Source organism: Mobula hypostoma, chromosome 17, assembly GCF_963921235.1.
Source record: "Mobula hypostoma chromosome 17, sMobHyp1.1, whole genome shotgun sequence".
Lineage (NCBI taxonomy): Eukaryota > Metazoa > Chordata > Chondrichthyes > Myliobatiformes > Myliobatidae > Mobula > Mobula hypostoma.
This window is the reverse complement of record NC_086113.1, coordinates 70,729,994-70,745,538: the sequence shown is the minus strand read 5'-3', so window position 1 is coordinate 70,745,538 and position 15,545 is coordinate 70,729,994. Positions and strand designations below refer to the sequence as shown.

The following is a 15,545-nucleotide window of genomic DNA, read 5'->3' as shown; positions in this document are numbered from 1 at the left end:
AAGTTTAACATTAGACAATTCAGCAAAGGCGTCTCAACATCTGGCAGGACCCTGCCAGCGATCGAAAACCCTCGGAGTTATCTATCCATCTGAGGACTCGATAAGTCTCTGGTATGGTATCTCTCAACTTGCTTGGACCCTGCTGACTGCACCAGAATAATGGGCTGGGTTGATCAGACCCAAACAATTGCACTGTCCAGGAGATGTGGTAATCAGCATACAAGCACAACAAAGTAAATTAAGCCTAATTTATTATCATAAAATAGAAAGCATAAGTAAACCACACAAAATACTACGTAGTAAGTCACAAAGGTATCAAGGCTCACGATTCTCTAGTCACCACTTGATTGTCACGATTGTCGAGGGAACTCCAAATTTCCACTCACTTGCGAAACCACCCCTGGGTCCCAGGCACCAATCACGATTTCCGGCCCTCAGCTGAAGTCCAATGAGCCAGGGAAAAGACACCCCAATAGATACAAGTTTCACAAGTATGGAGCAACCACGAGACATATAAACTCTTTTATCTTATGTCCCAACTCAACTTGTCTTTTTAAAAATGTGTCCTGTTTTCATTAACACGGTGTTCAGCATACTCTCATAAATCAACTACACATTGTAATGGTCATTCCTCACCCATTAGTCCAATAGTGTTTTGGGCATAATATTCGTTTGGACTTACAAAAGAACATTACATATAAATGATAAACCCAAATTCAGAAAAGAATCCATAAAGCCAACTTGACAGACAGTTAGTTATTAACAAACATCCTTATGTTTACGGAGCCTGAGGCTAAGAAATATCCAGCTGCTATCAGCAAACACTCTACTGACATTGATAGTGTTTACTCTATACAGACACTCTGCCCACTAAGACATATTAACCCTACATGCTATGAGTTCAGAAAGAGTTAAATTGTCATTTTACCCTCCAGACATTCATCTAGTATTTTACAAAACTTAACATAATACAGCAAAGAAATGGCAGATGGAGTTTAACTCCGAGAAATGTTAAGTGTTGCATCTTGGTTGATAAGTGAAAAGCAAGAGTAAAATGAGCAGAGGGATCTTAGAGTGCAAGTTCATAGCTCCCTGAAAGGTGACAGGGCACGCTTGACTTTATTAGTCGTGGCATTGAATCCAAACGTGAGAAGGTTCTGTTGCTGCTTTATAAAACTCCCGTTTAGGCCACATCTGGAATAATGCATGTTGCACTATTATAGGAAGAATGCCAAAGCTTTTCAAGAAGAGGTTTACCAGGGCGCCTCCTGGATTAGAGGACATGTGCAAAAGGAGATGGTGAATTTTCTGCAGCGGTGGAGACTAAGGATAGAAGTTCATAAGATTGTGAGAGACATAGATGGAGTAGACAGACAATATTTTTTCCAAGGATTGAAAAGTCTAATACCAAAGGCATGCATTTGAGGTGTGAGGCAGTAATTTCAAACGAAATGTGAGGGGAAAATTTTTTTACACAGAGAGTAGTGGTGCTTGGAATGACCTGCCTGGAGTGGTGGTGGGGGCAGATACATTACATTGCAGATACATTTAAGAGGTGTTTAGATAGGTACATGAATATGAGGAAAATGTAAGGATATAGACATAGTGTTGCAGAGAAGATTAGTTAGGTTGCCCATTTGATGACAAATTTAATTGGATTGATACAACATTGTGGACCAAAGGGCCTGATTCTGTTATGCACTGATCTATGTTCTATGCTCCATGGTATCAGAAAACACCCAGAATGATTTAATCAATGTTTCAGACTAAACTGCATACAATTAGCAACTTTGAAAATGAAACCATGTAGAACACATTTGAAACAACTTTATTCTATGTATTTCCTAGTGATGAAGTGTTTGGCAGCTTTTACCTGTTTGTACTGTACAACTTAAGTTTGAGAAGATAAATCCAATGGTATCTCAGAATGTCCAGTTCGGCTAAATCAGTGTTTCTAAGAAAGCAGTGTATGATTGCCACTTTCTACAATAAACACAAGTAGCAACCTGTTGCAAAGAACTTCATTTTGTATATTTCCTGGTGATCAAGCATTTGGTAACATTTATTTAATAGTACAACTTAACCTTGGTGCCAGTGATAACACATTGCTTGCAACTGGCTAAATAAACGTTTCTGAGTAAACAGCATACAATTGCTGCTTTCTATAATACAACCATATAGGAGCTTGTTGCAAACAACTTTACAATATGTATTTCCTAGTGTTGTAGTATTTGGTAACATTAATTTGATTGTACAGCTTAAGCTTGTGAATTTAGAACCAATGGCATCACAAAATTTCCATAATGGCTAAAGCAGTGTTTCATAACAAACAATATTGCCATTTCTTTTAACACTGAAGTAACTTGTTGTAAAACAAAACTTATTTTATGTACTTCATATTGTTGCATAGTTTGACCCAACAATTCAGTGCTGTCAAAACTAATTGTACATTAATCCCATTTTGTTACTTTCCCCACATCCTCAATCAGGCTCTAGCACTGACTTGCACAGAAAGAGCAATTTGCAGTCGCCAATTAGCAAACCAACCTGCATTGCTTCAGGATGAGGGAGGAAAGCCAGTCACAGGGAGACAGCCATCTGTTGGGCATAAGCTCCATCAGCTGTATCACTGTGCTGCCCACAGTTGGTGTGTTATAGTAGAATGCTACCCAAAAACATGCTGCTCTCGTTTAAGAAAGTTGAAAACTCAAGGCAAACTATATTCTGATGATTGCTTTTATATTTTTCCAGTGAGGAATTTAAAAACAAAGGAAAATATTGATTAATTCTTCCCAAAATCTGCATTTATGTCTCCAGCTATTGATTTATATTGATGTTTGACAAGCAAAAATGTATAAATGCGTAATAGTATATAAATATTAGCATGACATCATATGTACAGTGCAGAAATTAACTAAATATTTGAATTTAGAAAAAACAAGAGATAATAAAAATTCAGACTTTACGATCTATGGTCTGTGCTGTATTAATGTTATCCTGTCAGAAGAAGGCTGGATTGCTGTGCTCTATAATACACCTCCTGCAGTGGCGTTTGACAAACTGCAGTGCTTCAACCGAGATGTCACAGTCCTGCACATTCAACACCTGCAACTCAAAGCAGTTAGCAGCAACAATCTTTAAACCACGACCGGTGACACTCTCACATGACTTAAGACTGAGCCGCTTAAGGTTGTAGCAGTTCAACGCTAAAAACTCCATGCCTGCATCAGAAATCAACAGACACTTGCCAATATCCAGGGACTTGAGTTTTGTGCAATTCTTGGCAAGGTACTCAATCCCATGATCAGTCAGTCCATCACAACCTCGAGCGTTTAGATAGCGCAGTTTACTGCAGTACTTGGCGATGTAGCGGATACCTACATCTGTAATCCGGACACAGTGAGCAATACTGAGATACCTTAGGTGTGCTTCCAACTTTGCCACCTCTCTCATCCCAAAATCAGTCACAGCTCGGCAGTCACTAACACTCAGCTCCTTGATTGACGTGCAATAAAGCATCAGGAAGTGAAGGCCCTCGTCTGTAACACGGACACATCTGCGCAGATAGAGGTGTGTTAGCTGTGTGCAGTGAGCTGCTATTATGTGCAGTCCCTCATCTTCAAGTAAAAAGCAATCTGTCATATTCAGGTAGCGGATGGAGATCTGTTTTCCATGAAGTGGAGAGATTTTAATGGAAGCTTCCCTTGTCAGACTGATGCACGTTATCTTGGAACAACCTAGATAAAGAATACTGATTATTTTTCAGAACCATTACCTGATATAGCAAGCTATCAACTGCAATTTATAAAAGTAACAGTAACTATACAGTAGGATGCTCTGCGATCATCATGCCCACGCCAGTTCATTGAAGGTTTCAGCTATCCATTTTCATTCAACCTTCTGCTCTTTCCTCATACTCATTAATGCTTTTATTTTTTTCAACTATATACGCACATCGTGGATCTAAAACTCAGTGGATACCGTGGTTACACGAGCAGGTTGGAGACCGGATGTACTGGTACTGAACACCTGACACCCACATACTGTCCTCAAGGCACAAGTCACAATGTGATGGCATTTCCAATGTCTGATAGACTGCAGCTCCAACAGCTCTTTTGAAGCTTGACTCCATTCAAGACAAAGCAACCACTCTACCAGCATCCCATCAACACTCCCTAAAAATCCCTCCACTGCCAGTTACGGTATGTACCACTTACAATATGAACTGCAGTTACATGCTCGGGCTACTTCAATAGGACCTCCCAAACCCACCAGCTCTCCTACCAAAACAGACAAGGGAGTAGCACGGGGGACAGGACACCACCACCAGCAGCTTTCCCACCAACTCATATACCACATGACTTCATAGTCACTGGGTGTAAAACCTGGAATTTCCTCTCCAACAGCACTGCCGGTTCGCCTTCACCAGAAGCACTTGTTCAAGACCGTTTGGAATAACAGGTGGATTTACTACGAAACATATAGACACCTGTACAAAGGCAAAAGCACACAGAACTAAACAGTCATAAATATGAGAAATTCTGCAGATGCTGGAAATTCAAAGTAACACACACACAAAATGCTGGAGGAACTCAGGAGGTTAGGCAGCATCTATGGAAAATCAATGTTTAGGGCCAAAACCCTTCCTCAAGACTGGAAAAGAAGTGTGAAGATGCCAGAATAAAAAGGTGGGGGAGGGGCCAGAGAGGTGCAGATCTGATAAATAAATATTTATTTAAAGGATCATGCTACAAAGAAAGAATGTAATTTAACTTAAAAAATCACCTGAGATCTGATGTTGAGAAAAATAGATGGAAGCTGTACAAAGTTCTGCCATCTTCCTGTCCTTTGTGAATATGGGGAGATGCCAGCGGACAAGGACGGGGCAAATGTTCCACCTTGTTTAAGATCAAATGGGAGGACAAACAGACCCAATGGTGTGCAGGCTTTGAGAAATGATAGCGATGGAGAAGATTATTCGGCTCTTGGAGAAAGAAAAAAGCAGCTGGACAAAACTTTAAATTTTTTTTTTAAGATAGTCTCTCTATATCATATATGACTTATTTCCACTCTGGTGGTGTGAGGTCTCAGACTGAGAAGGGGATAGCCAAAGGGGCTGATGACCACATCTGCAGGAAGTGCATCCAGCTGCAGCTCCTCTCATACCACACATTTGGAGTGACTGCAGAACATACGGGAGGGAGCCAGGGAGTGTTACTGACAGGATTTTCAGAACTGTTCAGTCAGATAGACGGGTGAGCACCAGGAGGCTGTTCTCCTCTCCACTAATATCGCTGTTGCATATTAAGGTAGAGCAATGCCCAGGAAACAAGTAATAGTGATAGGGGCTGTACAGACAAATGATTCTCTGGCCACAAGTGAAACCAGAGGGTGGTGTTTGGCATCGCGATGCCAGTGCCAAGGATGTTCCTGAGTGGGCACAGGACATTCTGAGACTGGTAGATGTGCAGCCAGATGACATGGTCCATATTGCTACCAATGACACAGGGAGGAAGGATATGAGGCCATGCAAAGTGATGTTAGGGATTTAGGTAGCAAGATAGGTTTGTGACTTCAGGATTATTTCTGCCAATGCCATGTGCTGGGGAGGTGAGAAACAGGAAGAAACGTGGCTAAGGAGCTGGTACAGGATACAGTGATCATTGGGCTCTATTCCAAGGCAGGTGAGATCTGTTCAAGAGAGACAGGATGCATTTGACCTGGAGGACAGCCAATATTCTCACATGGAGGTTCATTAGTGCCCCTCGGGAGTAGTAGGAGGCAGGATCCAGAGCAATTAGTTTGCAAATGAAGGAATTAAGGAGGAAGATAGGTGTTAGACCAAGTATATCCTGTGAAGACTGTGGGGAGGAAGGCAAATGCGATATTAGCATCCATTTCAAGACGACTAGAACAGGAAGCCCTAGGGAGGCCTCACTTGGACTATTGTGAGCAGTTTTGGGCCCTTTAACTTAGAAAGGATGTGCTGAAACTGGAGAGGGTTCAAAGGAGGTTCACAAAAATGATTCCAGGATTGAATGGCTTGTCATATGAAGAGAGTTTGATGGCTCTGGGCCTGTATTCATTGGAATTCAGAAGAATTGAATATTCATTGAAACCTATCGAATGGTGAAAGGCCTTGATGTGGAGAGGATGCTTCCTATAATGAGAGAGTCTAAGTCGAGAGGACACAGCCTCAGAATAGAGGGGTTTCCCTTTAGAGCAGAGATGAGGAGATATTTCTTTAGCCAAAGAACGGTGAACTCTGGAATTCTTTGCCACAGGCAGCTGTGGAGCCCTAGTATACTTAAGGCAGAGGTTGAAAGATTCAGGGCATGAAGGGATATGGGGAAAAGGCTGGAGATTGGGGCTGAGAGGAAAAAGGATCAGACATGGTGAAATGGCAGAGCAGACTTGGTGGGCCAAATGGACAATTTTCTGCTCCTATAACTTATGGTCTTATGAAACTAATATAGGTGGTGGTGTATGTAGTGTAGAACGTTATGAACAACTACGAGGGATTTTTTTATCAGCTAGGTATGTGGGTTGAGAATCGGGTTTCAATCCAGAAAAAATGTGATGTACTACATTTTGGGAGATCAAACTAGGGGAACACTTACACTGTGAGTGCTAGGGCCCTGGGAATCGTTACTTAGAAAGGGACCAAAGATTGCAAGTGCACAACTTACTGAAAATGGTGTCAGAGGCAGATAGGGTGATGAAAAAGGCATTTGGCCTTCATCAGTCAGAGCATTGAGTATAGGAGTTGGGACGTTACAATGTATTCATGTAAGACTTGTGATTGGACTTGGGAGTATTCTGCTCAATTCTGATCAGTACAGGAAGGATATTATTAAACCAGATAGAGTGCAGAAAAGATTTACCAGAATATTGCCTGTACTTCAGCATCTGATTTATAAAGAGAGGTTGAAAAGGCTAGGACTTTATTCCCTGGAACATAGGAGATTGGGGTAGTGACCTGATACAAGCATCGACCATGGGGGGCACAGACAAGGTGAAAGCATATTTTTCCCAGGGCGGGGGCATAGTTTAACAGCAGAGGCAAGGGATTTAAAAGGGGCACCAGGGGCAGTATGGTGCGTAATTGAAACACAGTGACAGAAATACTGGTTGAGGTGGGTATATAAGAAACATTTAAAAGCCATATAAATAATTAATGGATAAAAGCGGTTTAGAGGTTTTGAACTTTACAATTATGCCCCATCAGTTCCTCTGGCAGCTCGTACAGCATACTCACCACACACTGTGTTTAATGGTTGCCCCTCAGGAGCCTTTTAATCTTTCCCTTCTTACTTCAAGCCGATACCCTTGAGTTTTAGAGTCTCCTCCTTTATCCTATCTATTTGTAGTCCTTGGCCTCTCTGATCTCTACAGCATTTAATATGACTAATAAAATTCTTCATCTATATACTTCACTCGGTATTGTGTCCATAGCCTTGATGCTTTTAGTATCTAGTAATCTATCTTCCCACCTTCTTAAATATAATTAACAACATTAGGGGAAACTTCCTCCCCGTCTGCTTGTTCACTTTGAATTTTGTGCAGCATACATCTGACTTCTGAAATGGAAATAGAAAATTGTAGATTAGGCAGCAATGGAGTGTGAAACTGGGTCAACTGTTCTTTATCATCTAGTGATTTGGATGAAGTGTAGTTGGCACGTTTGTAGATGATACCAAAACCGGTGGTGTAGTGGACGATGAAGAAGGCCATTTAAGATTACAGCCGGATCTAGAACAACAGAGAAACTGGGCCATGAAATGGCATCTAAATTGGACAAATCCGTTTTGGGAACCTAAACCAGAGAAGGACGCACAGTAAATGACACGTCACAGGCAAGACACAGAGCCCTACAGCACGGAAACCAGTCACTTGCACCAACTCATCTATGCCAGCTATGTTCCCAGCAATCTCGTCATATCTGCTTGCATTTGGCCCTAGCACTCTGAACCTCCGATATCTGTGTACTTATCTAAATAGCTTTAAGATGTTGCTAATCTGTCCACCTCCACCACTATTACTAGCAGCTAATACCAATATTCACCATACTTCACATGAAGAAACTGCCCTTGATGAACCTTTAAATCTCTCGCCTCTGATCCAGAACTATACCTGCTATCCTATCTATGCACAGATACAATGTTTTTATCCTATCTATGTCACACAAGATCTTACTCAGCTTTATCTGGTCACCTGCATTCCAGGGAATAAAGGCTCTACTCTATGCAACCTTTCTTTCTTTGTAACTCAGGCCCCCAAATCATAAAAACATTTTGGTAAAATATCTCTGCACTTTTTTTTAGTTTAATAACAACTTTCCCATAACAGGGGTTCAAAATCATTTACACAGTACTCCAAGTACAGCCTCACTAATGTCACTTCTAACAGTAACATAACTTCCTAGCATTTATACTCAGTTCCTGGACCAATAAATGCCACTATTCCAGATACTTTCTTCGTCAGCCTGTCTACTTGTGATGCTACTACACTTCCACTCCTTGATCCCTCTGTTCTATAACACTTTCCTGGACCGAGACATTGACTGTATAACTCCTATCCTGGTTTGATCTCCCAAAATGTAGTACCTCACATTTATCTGCATTGAAAGCAGTCTTTTGCTCAAATACGTAGCTGATCAAGATCCCCATGTGATTTTTCATAACCTTCTACACTATAACATTGCCTGCAAACTACCTACTACACTTTGTACATTCACATCCAAATCATTTATATGGAAGTACAGACAACAAAAGTCCCAGCACCAATGCCTGTCTGTCCGTACATCACCAGAGAAACAACCCTCAACCATTACCCTCTGCCTCTCGCCACTAAGCCAATTATAAATCAAATCTGCTATCTCCTCCTAGATCTCATGTGATCTAACCTTCTAGACTAACCTGCCATGAGGTTCCTTTATAAATACGGCCTTGCTAAAGAAGTCCATATAAAGAACATTCACTGCCTAATTTTCAACTACTCTCTTGGTCACCTCCTCAAAGAACTACAAAAAATTTGTTAGACATGACTTCCCATGCTCAAAGCCAAGATGATTGTCCCAAATCAGACTCTTGCCTCTCCAAATTTTGGTCAATCTTATCCTTCAGAATCCTCTCTAGCAATTTACACGATGTTAAAATCAGTGGCCTAACTAGTTTTTGCTACTCCTTTTAAATAATGGTAACTCTTCCATCTTCCAGAACTCCAGCAGCCAGAAATGAAGCAAAATCTCTGCAAAGGACTTTGCAATTTCTTCAATAGCTTCTCACAAGAGATTATTTCAGGCCTTGCGGATTTACCAATGTTAATGCACCTTAAAACTTCTGATATCTCCTTTCCTCAAATATGTATTCAGTCAAAAACATCATCACTCATCTTACCCATTTCCTTAGTGACCATCATTTTCTCCATAGTAAAAACTTTAGAGAAATATCATTTAAAATCTATCCATCTCTTTTGATTCCACACACAAGTGGCCATACAGATACTTAAGTGGACCCATTCCATAAGACTATGTGACCATAAGACATAGAAGCAGAATTCGGCCATTTGGCCCATTGTGTCAGCTGAACCATTTCATCATGGCTGATTTATTATCTCTCTCAACCCCATTCTCCTGCATTCTTCCTGCAACTTTTTACACCCTTACGAATCAAGAACCTTTAAATATACCCTATAGCTTGCCCTCTGCAGCTATGAATTGTACAGATTCACCATCCTCTGGCTAAAGGAATTCCTTCTAATCTACACTCTTGACGCTCTCAACCCCAGCACTCTTAGAAAAGGGCCTCAAAACTGTTCACAATACTCCAAGTACAGTCTGACAATGACTCAGCATACATACAAACACAGAAAACCTACAGCACAATACAGGCCCTTTGGCCCACAAAGCTGTGCCAAACATGTCCCTACCTTAGAAATTACCTCGGGTTACCCATAGCCCTCTATTTTTCTAAGCTCTATGTACCTATCCAGGAGTCTCTTAAAAGACCCTATCATATCCGCCTCCACCATCATTGCCGGCAGCCCATTTCACACACTCACCACTCTGTGCGTAAAAAAACTTACCCCTGACATCTCCTCTGTACCTGCTTCCAAGCACCTTAAAACTGTGCCCTCTCGTGCTAGCCATTTCAGCCCTGGGAAAAAGCCTCTGACTATCCACACGATCAATGCCTCTCATCATCTTATACACCTCTATCAGGTCATCTCTCATCCTCCATCGCTCCAAGGAGAAAAGGCCCAGTTCGTTCAACCTATTCTCATAGGGCATGTTCCCCAATCCATCAACATCCTTGTAAATCTCCTCTGCACCCTTTCTATAGTTTCCACATCCTTCCTGTAGTGAGGTGACCAGAACTGAGCACAGTACTCCAAGTGGGGTCTGACCAGGGCTTTTCTATCTAGTCCCCTCAAAATGATACTACCATTGCATTTGCCTTCCTTAAATCAACTCAAACTGCAAGTTAACCTTCAGGGACTCCTGCACGAGGACTTGCAAGTCTCTTTGCACCCCGACTTCAAAATTGCTCCCTGTTTAGAAAATAATACACCTTTATTCCTTCTATAAAAGTGCATGACCATACACTTCCTTACACTGTATTCCATCTGCCACTTCTTTGCCCGTTCTCCATCTAAGTCTATTACTTCCTTGAGACTACCTGCCTCACCACATATCTTTGTATTGTCCACAAATGAGGCCACAAGGTCATCAACTCCATCATCCAAATTATTGACAAGTAACATGACAAGAAGCAATCCCAACACCAACACCAACCCCTGTGGAACACTACTAGTCACTGGTAGCCAACCAGAAAAGGCCTCCTTTATTCCCACTCTTTGTCTCATGCCCGTCAGCTCATTCATGTTAACATCTTTCCTGTAATACAATGGGTTCTTATCTGGTTTAGCAGCCTCGTATGTGACACCCTGTCAAAGACCATCTGAAAACCCAAGTAACCAATATCCACTGACTTTCTTTGGCTACCTTGGCTGTTATTTCCTTAAAGTATTCCCATTGATTTTCTGAGCAAGATTCATCTTAAGGAAAACATGCTAGCTATTTTATCATGTGCCTCCAAGTACCCCAAAACCACATCCTAAATAATGGAGTCTAACATCTTCCCAACCACTGAAGTAAGGCTAATTGATCTGTAATTTCCTGTCGTTTGCCTCCTTCCCTTCTTAAAGAGCTCTAGTCATATGAAACTATTCCAGTACCATACTAAGACTTGAAGAACAGAGTTATACCTGAACGCAAGGGAGACCAATAACCTTGTGGGCAGGTTTGCCAGAGTTGTTCGAGAGGATTTAAACTAATTTGGCAGGGGGATGGGAACTGGAGTCTGAAGTGGTTGGCTTAAAACAGAGGCAGTGTGCAGTGAAGCTGCTAGCAAGGAGAGGCTGATGATAGGGCAGAGTTGCAGTCAACAGGATGAACTGCAATGACAAAATCGAACAGTGAATACAAGACTGAATGTGCATAGAAGACGGAACGAGGTAGGTGAACTTGTAGCACAGTCACAGATTGGCATGTATGATGTTGTGGGCATCACTGAATCGTAGCTAAAAGAAGATTATAGCTAATGTCCAAGGATACACACTGTATCAAAAGGACAAGCAAGAAGACAGAGTGGGTGGTGTGGCTCTGTTGGTAAAATATGAAATCAAATCATGAGAAAGAGGTGACATAGGGTCAGAAGCTGTTGAATCGTTGTGGGTAGGACTAAGGAACTGCAAGTGTGAAAAAACCCTGACGGGAATTATATAGAGTCCTTCAAAATAGTAGTAAGGATTTGGTCTACAGATTACAACAGGAGACAGAAAATCAGGTTGGTGTGGGATCCCAAGGGGGAAGTTTGTTGAAGGCCTATAAGAATGATATTTAGAGCAACTTGTTGTTGAGCCCACTAGGGGCATCAGCTGTTCGGGATCTGGATCTGTGCACTGAACCGAAATTGATTAGAGAGCTTAAAGTAAGCCTAGGAGCGAAGGATCATAATATGATAGATAGAATTCACCGAAAGTCAGATGTATTAGTGTAACACGGGAGTAAAGGGAACTATAAGGGCATGAGAGAGGATCTGGCCAAAGTTTATTGGAAAACAAAACTGGCAGGGATAAAGGCAAGCAACACATGCTGCCTGGCCTGCTGCGTTCACCAGCAACTTTTATGTGTGTTGCTTGAATTTCCAGCATCTGCAGAATTCCTGTTGTTACGGGATAAAGGCAGAGCGGCAATGGCTGGAATTTCTACAAGCAATTTGGAAGGAACAGAATACACAGTGGCATGCAAAAGTTTTGGCACCCTGGTCAAAATTTCTGTTACTGTGAATAGCTAAGTGAGTAAAAGATGACTTGATTTCCAAAAGGCATAAAGTTAAAGATAACACATTTCTTTAATATTTTAAGCAAGATTACTTTTATATTTCCATCTTTTGCAGTTTCAAAATATTAAAAAAGGAAAAGGGCTCGAAGCAAAAGTTTGGGCACCCTGCATGGCAGTACTTAAGTAACATCCCCTTTGGCAAGTATCACAGCTTGTAAACGCTTTCTGTAGCCAGCTAAGAGTCTTTCAATTCTTGTTTGGGAGATTTTCACCCATTCTTCCTTGCAAAAGGCTTCTAGTTCTGTGAGATTCTTGGGCCGTCTTGCATGGACTGCTCTTTTGAGGTTTATCCACAGATTCTCGATGATGTTTCGGTCAGGGGACTGTGAGGGCCATTGCAAAACCTTCAGCTTGCACCTCTTGAGGTAGTCCATTGTGGATTTTGAGGTGTGTTTAGGATCATTATCCTGTTGTAGAAGCCATTCTCTTTTCATCTTCAGCTTTTTTACAGACTGTGTGATGTTTGCTTCCAGAATTTGCTGGTATTTAATTGAATTCATTTCTCCCTCTACCAGTAAATGTTCACTGTGCCACTGGTTGCAACACAAGTCTAAAGCATGATCGATCCACCCCCGTGCTTAACAGTTGGAGAGGTGTTCTTTTCATGAAATTCTGCACCCTTTTTTCTCCAAACCTATCTTTGCTCATTGCGGCCAAAAAGTTCTATTTTAACTTCATCAGTCCACAGGACTTGTTTCCAAAATGCATCAGGCTTGTTTAGATGTTCCTTTGCAATCTTTTGAAGCTGAATTTTGTGGTGAGGATGCTGGAAAGGTTTTCTTCTGATGACTCTTCCATGAAGGTCATATTTGTGCAGGTGTCGCTGCACAGTAGAACAGTGCACCACCACTCCAGAGTCTGCTAAATCTTCCTGAAAGTCTTTTGCAGTCAAACGGGAGTTTTGATTTGTCTTTCTAGCAATCCTACAAGCAGTTCTCTTGGAAAGTTGTCTTGGTCTTCCAGACCTCAACTTGACCTCCACCGTTCTGTTAACTGCCATTTCTTAATTACATTATGAACTGAGGAAACGGCTACCTGAAAACACTTTGCTATCTTCTTATAGCCTTCTTCTGTTTTGTGGGCATCATTTATTTTAATTTTCAGAGTTCTAGGCAGCTGCTTAGAGGAGCCCATGGCTGCTGATTGTTGGGACAAGGTTTGAGGAGTCAGGGTATTTATAAAGCTTTGAAATTTGCGTCACCTGGCCTTTCCTAACGATGATTGTGAACAAGTCATAGCCCTAACAAGCTAATTAAGGTCTGAGACCTTGGTAAAAGTTATCTGAGAGCTCAAATCTCTTGGGGTGTCCAAACTTTTGCATGGTGCTCCTTCCCTTTTCTTTTCACTCTAAAATTGTACAAAACAAAAATAATACACTAATCTTGCTTAAAATGTTGAAAAGAATGTTTCATTTTCAACTTTATGATTTTTGGAGATCAGTTCATCTTCTACTCACTTAACTATTCACAGTAACAGATACTTTAACCGGGGTGCCCAAACTTTTGCATACCACTGTACAAATCACAAAGCAGCAATGGCTGGAATTTCTACAAGCAATTTGGAAGGTACAGAATATATAAATCACAAAGAGGAATAAGTATTCTAACGGTAAGATGACAGAACTGTGGCTAACAAAGCCACCATTAAAACCAGAGAGAGGGCACGTAATAGAGCATAAATTAGTGGGAACTAAGAGGATTGGAAGATTAAAAAACCAACAGAAGGCAACTAAATAAAGTAATTAAGAAGAAAAAAATGGAATACAAAGGTAAGCTAGCTAATAATATTAAAGAGGATACCGAAAGTCTCTTCAGATACATAAAATGTAAAAGAAAAGCGAGAGTAGACATCAGACAACTGGAAAACGATGCTCGAAAGGGAGTAATGGGGGTCAAGGAAATGGTGGATGAACTAAATAAGTATCTTGTATCAGTCTTTACTGTGGAAGGCACTAGCAATATGCAAGAATTTCAAGATTGTCAGGGGCTACAAAAGTTGCCATGACTAGGGAGAAGGTTCTTAGGAAACTGAAAGGTCTGAAGGTAGATAAGTCACCTGGATGGTGTATACACCTGGGTTCTCAAAGAGGTGGCCGAAGAGATTGTGGAAACATTAGTAATGATCTTTCAAGAATCACTAGGTTCTGGAAGACTAGAAAATTGGAAATGTCACTATGCTCTTCAAGAAGGTAGAGAGGCAGAAGAAAGGAAATCATAGGCCAGTTTGCTTGACCTCCGTGTTAGGAAGATGTTAGAGTCGATTATTAAGGATGAGGTCTCAGGGTACTTGGAGGCACATGATAAAATAGGCCACAGTCAGCAAGGTTTCCTCAAGGGAAAATCTTGCCTGACAAATCTGTTGGAATTCTTTGAAGAAATAATAAGCAGGATAGATAGACAAAGGAGAATTATTGGATGTTGTGTTCTTGGATTTTCAGACAGCCTTTGACAAGGTGCCACACATCGGGCAGCTTAAAGCCCATAGACAATAGACAATAGACAATAGGTGCAGGAGTAGGCCATTCAGCCCTCGAGCCAGCACCACCATTCACTGTGATCATGGCTGATCATTCACAATCAGTACCCTTTTCCTGCCTTCTCCCCATATCCCTTGATTCTGCTATTTTCAAGAGCTCTATCTAACTCTTTCTTGAAAGAATCCAGAGAATTGACCTCCACTGCCTTCTGAGGCAGAGCATTCCACAGAACCACAACCCTCTGCGTGAAGAGGTTTTCCTCAACTCCGTGCTAAATGGTCTACCCCTTATTCTTATTCTTATAGTATTACAGGAAATCTACTGGCATGGATAAAGCATGCTAGTATAAACTAATTTGGCAGGGGGATGGGAACCAGTTTGACAGAGCTGAGGGTGAGCCAGTAGGTTTACAAGCAGGTGATGGGTGTAATATCAATGTAAGTAGGGACAAGCCAATGATTGGGTCCAAATGCAGAAGGAACAAAGAGTTAATTTGTACCACAGAGACAAAATTGAAAGGTTAAAGAATTCAGGACTGAAGATGCTGTATTTAAATGCGCGTAGCATTTGGAATAAGGTGAACAAATTCGTGACACAGATGTTGGTCAGGACACGGACAGTGGGCATCACTGAGTCATGGCTGAAAGAAGGCCATTGTTGGGA

At 41.4% G+C, this 15,545-nt stretch overlaps 1 protein-coding gene across 1 annotated transcript in view; it reads right to left on the bottom strand.

Moving 5' to 3' along the window:
• Positions 1-250: 250 nt before the first annotated feature.
• fbxl7 (F-box and leucine-rich repeat protein 7) overlaps positions 251-15,545 on the bottom strand; it is a 152,937-nt gene continuing 137,642 nt past the window's right edge. Inside the window, exon 4 of the mRNA XM_063070107.1 lies at positions 251-3,737. Coding sequence (XP_062926177.1) covers positions 3,001-3,737 — 737 coding nt within the window. The 3' untranslated portion in view covers positions 251-3,000. The remainder of the gene's footprint in view (positions 3,738-15,545) is intronic.